Raw genomic sequence first — 17,307 nt, 5'->3', positions numbered from 1 at the left:
ACTGAATATAATATGAAATATCCATAAAATATGTCACTTAGTCAGGGGCCGCCAGTTTACTCAATGATAGAAAAGGGGTCCCTTAAGAACAAAAGGTTGAGAACCATTGTAATAAATCATTGCTCTTTATTTATGGAAATATTGGGTCTGGGATTTTCTTTTGCATTCTCCTGCAGACTTATTGCTTTATTTTTATGTGGTTGTATGCGTATATATAGGTGCAAGTTTGTATTATTACATTTGTAATGTACAAATAAATAAATATTATATGCTGGTTCATAAGATGTGGACATATAGATGGATGAATAACTACTTAATGTGAAAGAGCATACTGTACATGCCAAGTCAACTGTTCATCACAACATAAAAGGTCAATTTGCTCTCTGCTGTCACAGGTTACGGCAACGTCACATTGTCTGAAAATCACATTCTTGTTGTTTAATCTAATTGTACACTGTCTTCTTTTCCGCTAGCGTAACTTTCAATCAGACCACTAAATATCATCGTGTTTCAGATGTGAGGGTCAAGTCACATTTACTGGACCTCTCAGCTAATCTCATTGTGTTGTGGCTGATATGACATGATATTTTGCTCTTTTAAAGCACACTGCATTATCCACAATGACTGTGCCATGGATACCCGTTGTCTGTTTATGCTGCAAGCAATACCGCCCAGGCCCTTTTGCTCATGCTGTCTATAAATAGCCAACCAATTTGGATAATATTTACAGAACAGTTGGGCTGCGGGAACTTACAAAATATCGAGGGTGGCCCAATTTCTGGGAACCAAAGATAGTTTGAGTGATTTCATTTTTTAAAGAGGACTGTATTCTCCATATCAGATATATCCCACTAACCAGCTCCCATTCTAGCTGCAGGGGAAATGCCTCTTTCTTCAAAAAACATTCCCATGAATTATGCCTTAAGCCTGTCATACGCCTCAGTATTGTGCTTTAATGGCACTAAAACTTGTGGTTGCCAGGAAACGCTTGATAATATTTTGGGCCTCGTATCTCATTTTTTTGTCTCCTGCTGGGAATATTACCCATCTCCATTGCACTTGAATTTCACCTTGTTTATCACATCCAATAAGGCACTATTGTGGGCAGTATTTATTTCGTCTTCAAAAATCCTAAAACCATCAAAACCCCAGGAGTAGGATAAAACAATACTGGAAAGTACTGAAACTCACAGTCCAACTCCTACTTATTCCACCAGTAGCAGCCAAACACTAAGCCCATTCTTCAGTTTCTAAGGAAATGTGTTTTTTCTTTTTGAGAGTTTCACTGTAACTGCTCATGTTCTAACTGCTGTCATTGTCTCTAATTGTGCACAGACAAACATCTCCTCCTACACTCCCACTGGGATAAGATCTGAGGGAAAAAACAGAGCATGGAGGACACAGTGATGTAGCACTGAATTAAGACAACACTCATACAAGTCTGAGGGCTGACTAGAATAGAGAAAAAAGTTTGTTTTTACGTGTTCATTGGATTTGGTTATATCTGAATTCATGTTTGGGAAGCTTACAACAGTTAATCCCCATCTTATACTTCATGGATTATTTCCATTGTACTCAATAAACAGCAGGTTATGCGCTCTACACATGTATTCAGATTACATGTGTTGATGTACAAGACTACAAGCTACAGCCCTAAAATATTAGCATCATGTAGGATCAACACCTCTGACAGTCTCAACAAAAACTGGCATGTGTTTTGTTGTTGGGTGTTCCAGATATTTTCCCACCTGCTCTAATTATCAAACTAGAATTACCGACTCTGGGTTGCCTCTGCCAACCAGTCAAGTTGCAGTTTACGTCCATGTCTGTCCAAAATGTCATCAATACACTGTTTTATCTTGTTAGACATTTGTCTGTGTGAAATTGTCAGAATTAGCATATGAATTCTTGAGCTATGGCCAAAAAATTTGTTTTTTATTGAGCTCACAGTGACCTTTGACCAACAACATCTAACCTCCTTGAGTCCAAGTGGATGTTTGTGCCAAATTTGAAGAAATTTGCTCAAGGCGTTCCTGAGATATCACGAGAACGGGGCGGATGTGAGGTCACAGTGACTTTGACCTTTGACCTTGGACCACCAAAATCTTAACAGTTCATCCTTGAGTACAAGTAGATGTTTGTGCCAAATTCGAAGAAACTGGCTGAAGGTGTTGCCGAGATATAGCGTTCACAAGAATGGACCGGACGTACGTACGGACAACCCGAAAACATAATGACAAATGACAGTTACATATTTTTCTGAATTGCTAAATGCATCCTAGTATTGTTAATGTACTATTTCAAATTAATTTCCTTTCCAAAACTCTACTACAACTACTGCTCGTACATCATAAGCCATGAGCGTGATGAGGTTAGAGTCTATAGCCAAATATTGACTGTATATATTCTGCATTCATATAATTATTTATTCTACATGAGTTGGCTGACTGAAATAAGGAAAGGCAAAGATTGCATGATGCATGACTATCGCCCATTTCTAAACTCTGCATCTGATTTCTATTAGATAACACTATATCTGAAATAATGTGTGACTATATTCGGCTTGACTACCATTTTGCTTACTTGAATGAACAGCTAAATTCACTATCTGTAAATCCTGGTCAGGAGTGAAAAAGGGGACTATTAGAAACGTGTCCTGGCCTCTTAATTCAAACTGTGTGAGCACGGCTAAAGCTGTGGAAGAAACAGGCCTGCTATTGTTGTCTCTATATCTGAGCGTGTTTGGAAGCCAGCTTTCCTAACAGCTGAGGATAAACATACTTTTCACAGAGCCATGTAACACCAAGCAAACGGCACAGATTGAGGGTAAGAATGCAGTCTGGATGGTGCTCTGGTCTGCCGGGCTGCTTGCTCACTGTGCGCATAATGGGGCCTGACCAAGATTTATGATATTCTTTAAGCAAATTAATCCAGGGAGTGGAAGTTAGTTGTCTAGTTTGTCTAAAAGTGAACACAAATTAAAACACATATGTGTGTCATATACTCTAAATGAGAGAAGTTGGTTCCCAACAGTAGGGTTATGTTAAGAGCATAAACATGTGTTCTTCTGCAGAAAAAAAAACATGTCTCGGAGTTTGCCCAAAATAATAAATGTAACAAAAGTTGAATTTAAACCAGGAACAATCTGATCCAACAAGTAAAGCAAGTAAATGAATAAGGGATAAGTAAATACCCAACATCAGGTAAAATTACATAGCAAGACATCTACAAATATGAGGTAGTTTGATATTACATATTGCAGTGGAAAGGCAGGGGATACATCAACCTTTACAACCCAATCTTAATCAAACAGTTCACAAATTTACTTTGATGCTACTGAAGATGTATATCTTTTAAAAACAGGTCATGAATTTATACTTTCATTTTCAAAAAAGGCTAAATAATCTCCTAAAACAGCTGGGCACTGTAGTTTTTAGCAAACGTTACTCAAACAAGAGTAAATAGTGTATTTGTTGGGGAATATTTTCAGAGGTGGATTAATACATATGTGGTTGGCTGGTGAGTATTTACAACATCAGGACAGTGTGGGATTGTCTCCAAATATACAACTGTGCCCATGTTCATAGTAATGAAGGAACAGCAATGAGCTCTATGGCACAGAGGAACAAGATATATCAGGCTTTGGATACACAGTTGCTGGTTTAAGTTTTTTTTCATCGGATTTGTTAACAGTAATTAAAATATTGAGTATCATCCTCATACTTTATTGTTCCTAACGATGAAATACAGGTCAAATTTAAATAAACACAGTGCAGAGCACCCGGCTATGTTAACAAAGCACGAAGAAGCTAACATTACAACACACACAGAGGGAGAGTGACTTCATTCTCTGCTCAGGTAGACATTACTCCTCTATATTACATAGCAAATAGTGGTTTTGGTGCTATTTTAATGCTCTGGATATCATACATATAAAGCAGTGGTTCCCAAAGTGGGGTCCGGGGATCGCCAGTCGTCCTTGAAGAGGTTCCAGGGGGTCCCCAGCAAAAAGGGGAATCATTTATTTTCACGATAATTCCATCCATAACTAACACAATGACAGAATGTATGACTATTTTGGTCATGGGTTTCATACACTTTCTGTAATCAATCATCTAAAAGCAAAAAAATCCGATTAGACGAGGGACCCTGGGACAAATTCTTATCAAATTGGGTCTAATGTGTGTCAGTTTAGGGGTGAAAAAGTTTGGGAACCACTGGTGTAGAGCACCGTTAATAACTATTAGTGACTTCAGTCTAAAACTACAGTTGTTAAGTTCAGATTCCAGCTGAACTTTTCCTTCACTTCCCCTCCCCAACACACCTTCTTTCCTCTCCTCTCCTCTGACCTCTCCCCTCATCTCATTCCTTCCATCCCTCTGCCTTTTCCCCTCCTATTCCACCTCCTCTTCTTCCTCCCGAGCGAACGTCACCGGAGACAGGGCCATTACCCCAGCGGCTAAAAACAGGTCAAGTGTTGTTCCGTGATGTTGAAATTAATGACTGCAGTCCCAAAGAGTGGAGAGGGGGAGGGGAGCGATATGAGAGACAGAAGAGGACAACGAGTGGTTGAGAGTGTTTAAAAAACAGAGTGAGAGTATGTCAATTAGAGAGGGAGGAGGGAGTTTGGAGAGGGATGCTTTTACTCAACTGTACTCCCAACCACTCGTCCGACTCCCGTGTTCCCTCTCCGTCTCTCACATTACAATTGCAACATCATGGAACAACACTTGATTGTAATTTAGAAATTGGAATGAGAGTCACAAGAGGATGACAGCTAGTCCTGAAATAGTCTTGATGCGTGGTAAGCTGTTGAGTTATTTCAGTGTCAGAAGCATGTGGATGGATTGAAAATGGATGGATCTGTGGGTTTATTGAGGCTGCTGCTTTTTTTTTCTTCTTTAAGCCATGCTAGCAGCGTTGCTCTAGGTCAGTAGGTCAACCACTTCGGTCTGAACTAAAATATCTCAACAACTATTGGGTGGACTGCCATTACATTTGGTACAGACATTCATGCCCTCCATACTGTAGGATACATTTGTGATCCCCTGACTTTCCATCTATAGTGCCATCATAAGGTCAACATTTTGATAGCTGTTAACGCGACTCATTTTAATGCCACTAATTTCTTTCTAATTAATGCATTTTCTAGGTTGTAGCGGATTCAGTTTTAAAGTTCGAGTGAAGAAACCGGTATCATATGAAACTAGAAAAACCTGATGAATTCATTGGTGCCAACCATGTCATACTAGCTTGTCAAGAAGGAGGTTATATAACGCTCCAGACTTACTCTTGCACACGTATTGCTAGAGTGGCCTTGGTTAAGCTACCCTGTGCCAATGGTGGCCCAAGGTTGCCTTCCCCCCGCACATCCATCAACTTCCGCAACTAGTCACAGGAAGTTCATTAATATTCTACGTGCGACCTGAAACTCAAATGATGTTACAGTAGCCTATAACCGGGAACTAGCTCACCACTTCTCAACTTGTGTCAGAGACGTCAGAAGATATAGGACCACTTGCAGCAACAAATGATTATATACTTATATTTGGCGGAGTGCCCTGCTCCAGAGGTCTCCCCGGTGAATCTGAGCGGCAGCGTGGAGTTCAGCAGCACAGGGAAGATAAATGAGACAATTAAACAGTGCTTGATGGCACCTCAGTGACTAATGGCTTTTCCTTCCTGCTTGTCTGAGCACAGACAAACACAGTAGTAAGCAGCAAGGAGAGAGTGTGTGTGTGTGTGTGTGTGTGTGTGACGGACACATGCTTGTGTGTTTACGTGAGTGTGTCTCTGTGTGTGGGCTGGAGGTTTGTTGCAGAAATTCAATGGCTAGATAGACAATCACTTGTAGACATCAAAAACAGAGGGTGAGATTACCAGGTGATACAGAAATAATTGGCGACTGCATGATTTTGTAACAACAATTCTTCATGTTACACTTTGTTTACATTTTACGACTGTGGTCCACAAAGTACGTGTTGTGTTTGTTTTACATCTGTGAAAAATCTGATCTCATCCTAACACTAGTAAACTATAGAGCATTATAGAACGGTGAGGTTCCGTTAGTGAAAATCCCATTCATATTCTCAATTACGGATTTGATTATTAGCCATCAGGTTGTAACCGTCCAAGGTAGACTTACCACAAGCCATGATATGCTTCTGTAGAAGCCACAAGTCAGTATGATATCAACCTTGTTCAAAGAAAAACATGTTTTATTTGCGATGTCGTAGAGAAGTACTACACTACCCACAATCCTAAGTGTAACACCGACATCTCTAATTGGTACTATGACCATAGAAATGTGTACCGCACACCGGAACGGTTAGTGAGGGTATGCGCTCGTACGTGCTGCTCCATGGTCAGCTCGCAGATTTCAAACCGGACCATCATGGCGGCAAGCTTTCTCTTATAAAATCAGTTTTCTGCAACATTTTGGAACATTTAAAGCCCCTTTGGCAGCCATTTAGCCCCCAGGGACCAAATTTGCGGCGCCCCGATATCTATATCTTTTCATAACATATAAACCTACATCTGTACCAAATACGTTGCTTTTATTGCAAAATGCACAATTGTTATGCTCAACTGCCCCGCTATTAGGCTATATTACAAAAAACAGTTCACCGAAATGTGTTTCTGAAAACATCTGAAGTGAGAAATAATGCACGCAGTTGTCGAATCGGTCTTCATTTTAGATCGACAGTTAGTTTAAACTTTTTACAGGAGTTTCCAGAGGCGGCGAGTCGCCAATCGAAATGGTTTGTGGGATGAGTTCCTTCACTCGTAAAATAATTATTGTAACTGTGTGTCTACTGTGTGCATTAAAATGTGCTGGGTGCATATGACACACTTTAATTACAGTGACTACTATTTGTGTGCATGTGGCAGCAGGGGTAGGCGGTGGGGTTTTCCTGCCTTTACTTCCTGTTGTATACCCTATTAAAGGCCAACAGTCCACTGGGAGTGGACAGATAGGACAGTCATGTGGTAATTAGCTCTGCTCATTAAAACTGACCTCAGGCTTTGTTCTGCCATCTGGATACACTGTCCTACCTCCTGTTAGACATGTGTGTGTGTTTGACTGTTAGTGACCGACATTACTTCCTTTTTCTCACAATCCTGGATGGAAAATTACCCCACCTGTAGTGTATTGTATTTTTTCTAATTTCCTTTTCTATCTATTGATTTGTCCACTGTTCATAAAACATGTGCATGACAAATAATGTAGCTGAATGAAGGATCTTGTGCACATAACGAACACAACCACCCAGAATATCATTGGCACCCGTCTACAGTACCATGCATCAGTGATATCGGTGAGGTGAGGTGCCTGCGCAGACTTTAAAATGTACAACTCCCTTGAGGGTCCGAGGTCTACCCACCTCAGTCCCACTAAATTCTGTGGGAAATACTGAGAAGTATCTGTTCCTCAAGACTCCTCAATTTATCCTCCGTTCTCCACCATGAATTTTTGGGGATTACAACGTACATTTCGCTGTGCAACCGTTTGTTGTAGAATGACAATAACACTTGAGCTTCCACTTCATTCTAAATGAGCTGCAGTTTGTTGTAATCTACGCGAATGGTGACGCCTCTGCTCATCACATTCTTGAAATTCATTAACATTATTCACGAGAGCATATTATCACTAGGCCATTGTTTGTGGGTGCGCGGTCAGCTGATTTTTAAATTATGTTTTAAAATGTGAAGGGGTGGACCACAAGGAGGCACACAGATAGCCGGTTTAGCCTGGAATGCAACAGATATGTAACATGAAATGCTGATCTGTTCATTGCGTGACGTAAAGGTCTCAAGTTAAATCCCTACAACAGCCCATGTGTCCGAATTGAATCAACCTCTGATCTTTCAAATGTGCAGTAACAGGACATCAGTACTTAAAGGGACATAATCTGCATGTTTTGGACCATAATCTCTACATGAAAACGTATATTCTCAGCTTTAAAGGGAGTTATGTGCAGGACTGTGTTTTGCCACAAGCAGTTGTAGCTAACCAGGTGACCAGTGGAGTGACTTGGAAGCTACTGCCTGAGATATAACATGTTAATTAGGTGGTAGGCAGATTGTGTTACCTTTGGACATAGCCAGGCGAGCTGTTTCCCACTGTTTCCAGTCTTTACACTAAGTGAAGCTAACAAGTTGCTGGCTCTAGCTTAATCTTTAACTGAAATATATGGGAGTGGTATTGATGTTCTCATCGAACTCCTGCAAAGAAAGCGAATTAGCATAGATCCCAAAAATATCGAACTATCCCTTTAAAGTCCCTGCACTCAACCGCAATACCATGATAATAACAGAAGACATAATATTCACATATTCATTACCAATATCAAGAACGTTCCAATTCTCTGCAATACATTTTCCACCATACAGATATTAATTCAAACCAGCAGCTGCCAGGAGAGAAGAAACTCAATTTACAAACTTACAGTATGCTTTGGACAATAACATACATCTAAGTATACAGTATATGATTAGATAATGAGCTAAAATGGGAAACCATGGTTTGGTATGGTACTTCAAACAGTTTAGTCTGTCAGTGTCCTCACGGAAAAAAAGGCAGGACTTCAAGCAAGGCGTTTCAGGCAGTTCAGGAGCAGTGTTTCTGTGGCGTGAACTTTGGGTTTTGTAACTTTGCAGACCGTTTACATGCACAAAAAAACTACATAACACACTAAAGGAAAGGGAAAAATCACAAAAGCATAATAGGTCCCCTTTAATATAATATAATAACTAATAACTTACATATCACACTATTCTATAACACACCATCCTATACTAAACACCACTTATCACAAGTCACTCTCGCCTGTCCTACGTTGTTGTGAGAAGGACCGGAAGCTAACGGCCAAGTGGAGGGAGAGCAGTGAGTCATACCACTCTGTTCACAAGAAACCCCATTTTCTGCCCGACTTCGTGTGATGTGTGTATGTCTGCAAGTGCGTGCGTGTGAATGTGTGTGTGAGGGACAAACGGCTGAGTGAGACAAGTGAGAAATATGCACGTCTGCAGCATAATTCATTGTGTATTGGAGGGAGTATAATTGTGTGTGTGTGTGTGAGAAAGAGAGCAGCAAAGAGAACACAGCAGGTTTGTTGAGCGGCTCTCTGCAGGACAAAAGCATCTTTCTGAGACACATGCCTATAGCTGATTACAGAGACTGCAGACAACATTAACAGCATAGCTCACATTTCATACAAGTTACACACTCTAGGCTTCATTCACACTGTAGCTGAACATGTTCCAATTCAGACTGAACACAATCCTGCTGTATGTTAAAGAATATATAAAATATAGCATTAATGTTGCTGTATGTTTATTTCTGTAATTGGGGCAACTTAGCTGTAAATGTCCTGACACTTTATTTCTTGTCTATCTAATTGGGTTTTGGATTTTACTGGAGAATAGGAATTTGTTTTATCTTAGAATTAACTTTAAATCTTCTCTTGCAATGTGGGTGAAAGCAATTAGATAACATACTATTTTTTGTTTTAGGTTGCTAGCTGCTGCAAACTTGTGACACCTTAAAATTAATCTAAGTCTACTTGTGACCCCTGATCACAGTTTATGCACATGAACTGTGAGCAGTTCAACCAAACAGAGATATTTCTGTCTTAGATAATGACATCTGGAGGACTTTAATAGGCCTGAAGAGGCAAAAGTGTCTGGTACTTCAAAAGAAAAAAGCACAAGTTAAAGAAAAATCTGAAAAAATAGAATATCCGCCTCATGGTTGTACGCCTCTGCCAACCAGTCAAGTTGCAGTTTACATCCATGTCTGTCCAAAATGTCATCACTTCATCATTTTTTGCGTTTTGTATTAGTTCATTCATTAGCCGCGACAGTGGTTGTCCTTCCTTCTTCAATCAGCTTGGCTCTCAATTGGCTATCGTTCTTCCCCACGTGACTGCGTCATCGGCTGTCCTCAGGGTTCCCCACACACAACAGGCAATCCATTGTAAATATTGAACATGTTTAATATTGTGATATTGAAATTGTCATAATAAGCATATGAATTCTTCTGTTATGGCCAAAGATGTGTTTTGTGAGGTCACAGTGACCCTTTGACCAACAAATTCTAATCAGTTCATCATCCTTTGTGCCAAATCTGAAGAAATTCCCTCCAGGTGTTCCTGAGATATCGCGTTCACGAGAATAAGACGGAGAGACGGACGCACGGAAGTACAGACGGACGGACGACGAAGAGTTTTTTTCTTATTCCTTGAATCATCCGATGACCCCTGAGATCTATTTTGGGAAGCCCCGAATCCCGAATAGGAAACCACTAGCATTAAAAATTACAGAATATTTCACTTGTAAATTTGACAGGATACAGAAACAGAAGCAACTACAGTAAAACACTTCAAATGTTAGTTAGTTTTTTAATAAAAATATAGCACACAGGCTCATAAAAAAACAATGTAGCATAATAGTTGAGATGTCATACTAACTAACATTACATGAATAGGAACATAGGACAACATGAAGAATTAATTTAACAATTACCGCACTTAAATTATTATGAATATGTAATATAATATAAAAACTGTGTACCACACTTGCATATTAATAAATAAGAAGTTAAAACTATTTATTAGACACAGAGTAAGTCTAGTTTGGTTTATGAGTCATGTGCTAAAAATCATTCAGGTTACTGAGGTTATTCAAAATGTAGGCGTGCGCTCTCGAAACGCCTTCTGGCATCATTTACATGTGATTCAGATGGTGTGTGTATCACTGCCAACTGCCTTCAAAAATAACCAGGTTAGTGCATGTGAGTGTGTGCGTGTGTGTGAGACTTGCATACTAAAGTCAGTGTCGGTATGACGAACTGTTGCTAAGCAGTGCTGGTTGCTAGGTGGTGGAAGGGGGAGGGGAGACAGGTTTGCAGTTATAGGTATTGAATCTTAGGGCTTACCTCTGCGTGTGTGTGTGTGCACGTGTGTGTGTGTGTGTGTGTGTTCCCTTGGATTTATTTGGTTTAAGTATTGATACTGCAGTGTGGAGGGGAAAATGTAATGAGCAAACTCCACCAAATGCATCTCAATTCAATCTAGAAGCAATATTTGATGGATAAGACAGGTTCAGTGAGGTAAAGATCTTCACGTTGTTGATCTGGTTAATCTTTTTTAAACTGTAATAAATGACTAATTAAAAAAACAGACCGAAAAATGCTGTCTAGCGATGTCAGATTCAGCAATGAAAGAATGATTGTGAGTCATTTATTTTGTCTTCTGTTGCAGATTCATCGAGCAAAAAGCTGCGGAATATATCTGGCAGAGGAACACAGAGTGAAACCGGCGCGCTCCTCGGCCTTCCCCAGGACAATTACTGTATTATACGCAGCGGGGGAAAGCCTCACAGTTTGCTGGCTTCCCTCTGTGTGCGCTCATATTTTCCAGCTTGTTCTGCACATTCTAGACAGGCATATTTGGCCTCTAGCTACAGTTTTAAGTGTTCATATCTTTTCCTTTTTTTTTTTTTGCTCAACTTATCAGCAGCATCACTAAACATACTGTGCATCCCTAGTCGGTGTCGCTCCTGTCAGATCCGGTCTGATACAGTCGGGTGAAGGAGATGGCGGGGGGGTTGGCGGGGCGAGACACAGGCAGCCATTTGTACTCGAGGTCCTGCGACGGAGGGTCCAAACACCAGTCGTAGTGCTTTAACAGGTACAGGCACGCTTCCTGGCAGCAAAACAAGAGAAGAAAGAGCTTTCTGTGTGACTTCAGTGTCTTTGCGAGCAGCGGGGGTGGAAGTGCCAATTTCCTAATTTTATAGCAGCGCAAAAAACAAAATGTTAAACCAGAAGAAAGTTGGCAGAGCGAGAGCCTCCGCCAACGCTGAAATGAGGCTCTGAGTTGCAAAGCTACAGCCTCCATAACACTTTGTTTGTTTGTTGTGTTGTTTTCCAGATTTGAAGGTAGGAATGAAACGCAACACAAGTTGAAATAGCAGCCAAGTTGAAATTGAACATTAGGTCCATGGGCCTCAAATAATAAACCCTTTCTTGATATCTGTGCTCATTTGACCCTTGAGCAGACCTCAGTAAGAGCTTCCTGACTGTGCACAATTTTCATTTCTCACCAAAATATCACCAATTCATATTACACCCCCATTGTGTAAAAGTTGAACTATGGTACCACAAGATGAGGAAAAAGCTGATTATATTTCATTCTACGTACTTAGTGCACTCCATGGCTGGTGATACCACAGCCAGCATTCCCCATTGGCTGATACTCAGAGCAAATCACATTCACCAGTAACAGCCAGTTTTGCCCCGCCTCCCTCCACTTTGTGAATGAAGATTTTCCTGATAGAGGGGGAGGAACAGGATGACTGAGGAGGGGGGGATGGAGGAAGGCAGGAAAGAAGCGAGGGAATTGGGGAAGGATGGTGATGGTTGAGGGTGGGAGGAAGGAGGGAAGGAAGGGGAAGGATGAAGCTAGGAGGCGATGACTCACATCTCTGACCTAGATCCCTGCGGTCTACTTTTTACTCTGGTCACGCCCTCCTGTGTGTGAGTCTGTGTGTGTGTGAGGTGGTATGTGCAAGTGGTCAGTCTGCAGAGAGCCAATCAGACACACTTTAAATGGTCTGGTCTTTTAGCAGTATCAGAGCAGGTTATAGTGAGAGATGAAGTTCAACGGGTGCATCCTTAGTGCAGAATAAGGTGATGGATAGCGTGTGCTCTATATTCCTTGTACTTTATCACATAGCAGTATTGGGTCACGCTGCTCAATGTTGCCGAGAGCAACGTTCACTAAGGGACTGAGAGTACTCCCAAACTGAGAGAAGGAGCGGGGTTGACCCCGTTGCTATGGATGACATCATGTATCTGAATTTATGGTCGACAGTGATTGGTTGGAGAGTTGACCGGGCCTGTGCCAGTGAGTGCGAAATAAAATATTCATCGATACCTAGGAGTGTGAAAAGAAACTAGAATGGATTAGATTCAATCGGATGATATAAACATTTTTTTTAAAATGTATTTAAATTAAAGAAATTAAAATACAAATAATTAAAGTAAGATGTAAATCTAGGTATACAGTATATACTGTATATATTAGGGCTGTCAATCAATTAAAATAGTTAATCACGATTAATCGCAAATTAATCACACATTTTTTATCCGTTCAAAATGTACCTTAAAGGGAGATTTGTCAAGTATTTAATACTATGGATTCCTTAGGTTTTCTAGTTTCATATGATGTAGTGGCATTAAAACGATTTATAATATATATATATATATATATATATATATACAATGTATATTTACAGTAAAAAGAAAGATGATTACCCATTGTCCATTTAGAGAGCAAGAGTATGAGAGTACGGCCTACTTTATCCTATTCATGCCACTTGTTTAAGCAATAAAAAACAAGGAGTTTGGTTATCTAGAATAAGTAAATTAGTTTTAAATAATGAGACATGATTGTCCTGCTGAACAATGAGGAGAGCTGAACGAGGAGAGGGCAGATCATTAAACCGCTTTGAGCATTTCACCTGAGCTCCATTCAATCTGTCATTTACAATGACTCATGAGTGTGTGTGTGTGTGTGTGTGTGTGTGTGTGTATGTGTGTGTGTGTGTGTGTGTGTAGGGTTGAGTCATCCCTCACATTTGCATTAAGCTTGCAGTAACACCCCCTATCCGTACTATGTTTGTGTGCATGTGTTTTTGCTCTTCAATAATCTGAGAAGAAAAAACCTATAGATTCTGTTTTAGCGACTGTAATCTACCAGCGGAGGTTAAATAACGTGCTTTAAGTGTGTTAGCTAACAGTCTGACTCAACGGATTTGAACTGCAGAGATAAGCCTCTCATTGGCTGACTGGTGCAATCGGCTTCCTTCCCTCCCACAGACCGCAATTGTCCAGTCATCACTTAGCAACCATAACTTGCATAACTACTTTTTGTGGGGTTGCATGTACACGACAGCACACCCACTGTGTAGTAACATTTCCCCACTGTGTGGGAGCAGGTCATCCAGCTTTAGGTCTCTTACGCATATAAGAACCTTTTAAAAGGGTTCTAGTTTCAAAAGTAGTCACCTGGAACCACTGAAAAGTCAGTGATTAAGACACAACATGTTCAACCAACTCATGGAGTTAGTTTAAAACTGCAGTTGGTAACTTTGACTCATTATATCCTGACAGTAGTGCATGATACAGATAATCTATGAAAAAAAATCATGTTTCTCTGTGTCCTCTTAGTGCTCCAAATGGCATTTGCAACATTTCAACGTGCCCGAAGGAAAACAACCAATCGGAGTCGAGCAGTCTCTAACGCATCACTGCTCAGAAACTTGTGAACTCCAATCAAACTAAGCAGCGCTGATATGAAATATGAATCAAAATTCTGTTACTGTAATGCCTATTTCTTGGCTCAAATGTGTTCAGAAACATCTTGTAGTGTACTGTTTAGCTGTAAAATGAGAAAGTTTGCTCCGGCCGGTGGGCGGTGCTTAGTTTTGGCTCAACTGTTTTCAACATGGCGGCCGGGTTCACAAACTTTCTCAGAGGCAGAGGAACATGACTTTTTTCACAGAGTATCTACAACGGTTGACATTTCAGTCGGCCAAATCGCCAGCCACTAGCTAGAAATAACAAGTCTGCTTTTGTCTACCACTGTCTGAAATCTGGGACCTATCATTTCAAAACTTACCAGGGGCTGTCAACGTTAACACGATAATAACGCGTTCACGCAAATTTGTTTTAACGCCACTAATTTCTTTAAAGCATTCATGCAATTGATCTTATGGAGGTTGAACTGGGAACAGAGTCAAGATAGCGGCATCATATGAAACTAGAAAACCTAAAGAATCCATTGGTACCAACCATGTCATACTAGATTGTTGCAAAGGAAGCTAAATAACACTACAAACTTGCGCAACATTTTGGGGAGGATTAAATGGCATGGCCATCTTTAAAAGGGTCCTTTGACCTCTGACCTCAAGATATGTGAATAAAAAGGTGTTCTCTGGGTACCCACGAGTCTCCCCTTCACAAACACGCCCACTTTTTTGGACAAGTCATTGTCAAGTCAGCACACTGACAGACACATTGACAGCTGTTGTTGCCTGTTGGGCTTGAGTTTGCCATGTTGTGATTTGAGCCCATTTGTTTATGCTAAATGCAGTACCTGTGAGGATTTCTGGACAATATTTGTCATTGTTTTGTGTTGTTAATTGATTTCCAATAATAAATATATACATACATTTGCATAAAGCAAGCATATTTGCCCATGCCCATGTTAATAAGAGTATTAAATACTTGACAAAACTCCCTTGAAGGTACATTTTGAACAGATAAAAAATGTGCAATTAAAACGCGATTAATTGCGATTAATCATGGACGATCATGCCATTAATCGAGATTAAGTATTTTAATCGACTGACAGCCCTAAAAATTAGAAAACAATTTAATGGTAGATGCTCCTGTTATCATTGTAAACTGTGCTGTGCATGCACAGAAAGCTTTCAGCAGTCATTAAAAATGGTGGGACATAGGGAAGAGTCCATTAGGAATAATCAAATATTCAATCGTTTTATCATAAATTTTAAACCTACACAAGGTTGGTCTGTGACTACTGAAAATAAGAGGGAATCCTTCCAACCACTTCTACACGTTTCCAATTAAAACCCTGGGAATCCACCAGCTCGCTGTGGTTGTTTTCAGGTTGGTGTCGCCCTGCGCTCCCCAGTGTCAAGGCTCACAGCACATACATAGACACAGCTGTTTCCAGAGGGAACGTCCTCACATGGGAAATAAATGTCTCTCCTTCCTGTTGTCACACCTGTCTTGTTCTTGTGCCTTCCATAGACGTGTGTATGCATGTGTGTGCTTGTGTGTCTCCTGAGTATATAGGCAATGGTGGCTATGGTGAGTGCAGCCGTGGGGACTGGCAGGTGGTTTAAACAGGACAGTCTGTACCTGGACGCCCTGGCTCTCCGTCTGTCATCTCTAATAAACACCCACAGCAAAGCATTTCATCATTCCCATGAGCATGGTTCACCTCTCTCTCTGTCTTTCTGGGTTCTTTGCTTATATAATATATAAATATATTATATCATTATTATTGTTATATAATATGTCAAATGATGTCAGTCATCGACAGTTACAGTAGTGTTGTGCCTTGTGTCTACAAATAACAAATAACATTTTTTCCAGAAGCTTCCCAAATTTAACTTCCCTCTTAGTTGCAATTTTTTCTCCCATTAGTGAACACATTCTGTCATAATTAAAAATACAATACATGCTGTGTATATTGTGTATTTTTATTTTCCATGTGCACAGCTACAGTAAGCAGTCTCACTCTCAGCTGCCCTTCTGGCAGAAAAGGATTGAGGAGAGACTTTCAGCTCTAAATAGAGAACAGTAACACCTCATCATATTGTTAAAGGAGTGTGTGAAATATTATAATGTATGACTACCGCAACTGGCCGGATATACTCCAAAACGGACAAGGGAAGGAATGCAGACAGTGGCCGCAGTTGTGTTAATGCGACATTGGGTGTCTGCATAGACGGCTGCGTTCACACATGCAGTTGGAACCAGTGGGAAACCATCGGGTCTGAAAAGTGAAGCGGATGTGGAAGTGCCTTAAACTTGCATTCTTTCTAATAGCCAGCAGGGGGCGACTCCTCTGGTTGCAAAAAGAAGTCTGATTGTATAGAAGTCTATGAGAAAATGAGCCTACTTCTCAAAAACATTGTAAACATGAGTTTATGGTCTCAATCTCTAGTTTCAAGTCTTCATGTTTCATGTTTGTGTCTGTTCCTCTGGCTAAAGAACATTCCTTAAAACACAACAGAAAGTCAGAAAGGACGTAAAAAAGACAACATTCGGTCAATACTTTACCTCCTTTGCTCAAAAACAACAACAATTTTACAGGCTGTGGCACTAATGAGAGTGTGTGCGTGCCTGTATGTATTTATGTGTATTTGTATGTGTCAGTGATATGAGCAAAGAAATGGAGTCACCTTTAGAAAGACATCGGTAAGTTTAGTTCCAATGCAGCCTCTGTGCCCGTTGCCGAAGGAACACAGGAAGTGCTCCTGGCCTGCATTCCTGCGCATACAAAAACATAGTTACATGGTTACACATAGCGATATAGCTAAAAAATGATCATCATAAAATGTTTCATTTCAATCAAGATTGATTATTACTGATTACCAAGACAAAAAAAGTTGAATTTAACCACTTTACTACCTATTTAACCACCTTTGAATGTAGCGGATGTAGGTCATGACTGATGACATGTTGTCATGCCGCTTCCACAAAGG

The 17,307-nt window shown here is 40.4% G+C and overlaps 1 protein-coding gene across 1 annotated transcript in view; it reads right to left on the bottom strand.

Moving 5' to 3' along the window:
• Positions 1-10,386: 10,386 nt before the first annotated feature.
• Positions 10,387-17,307, bottom strand: part of LOC141757916 (cytochrome P450 26B1-like) — a 28,403-nt gene continuing 21,482 nt past the window's right edge. The window contains exons 10-11 of the mRNA XM_074618853.1: positions 17,005-17,092; positions 10,387-11,708 (exon numbers count right to left, since the gene is read on the bottom strand). Coding sequence (XP_074474954.1) covers positions 11,547-11,708; positions 17,005-17,092 — 250 coding nt within the window. The 3' untranslated portion in view covers positions 10,387-11,546. The remainder of the gene's footprint in view (positions 11,709-17,004; positions 17,093-17,307) is intronic.

This window comes from Sebastes fasciatus, chromosome 19, assembly GCF_043250625.1.
Source record: "Sebastes fasciatus isolate fSebFas1 chromosome 19, fSebFas1.pri, whole genome shotgun sequence".
In the NCBI taxonomy this organism is placed as follows: domain Eukaryota; kingdom Metazoa; phylum Chordata; class Actinopteri; order Perciformes; family Sebastidae; genus Sebastes; species Sebastes fasciatus.
The sequence above is the reverse complement of the archived record's forward strand: the minus strand, read 5'-3'. Positions and strand labels throughout refer to the sequence as shown.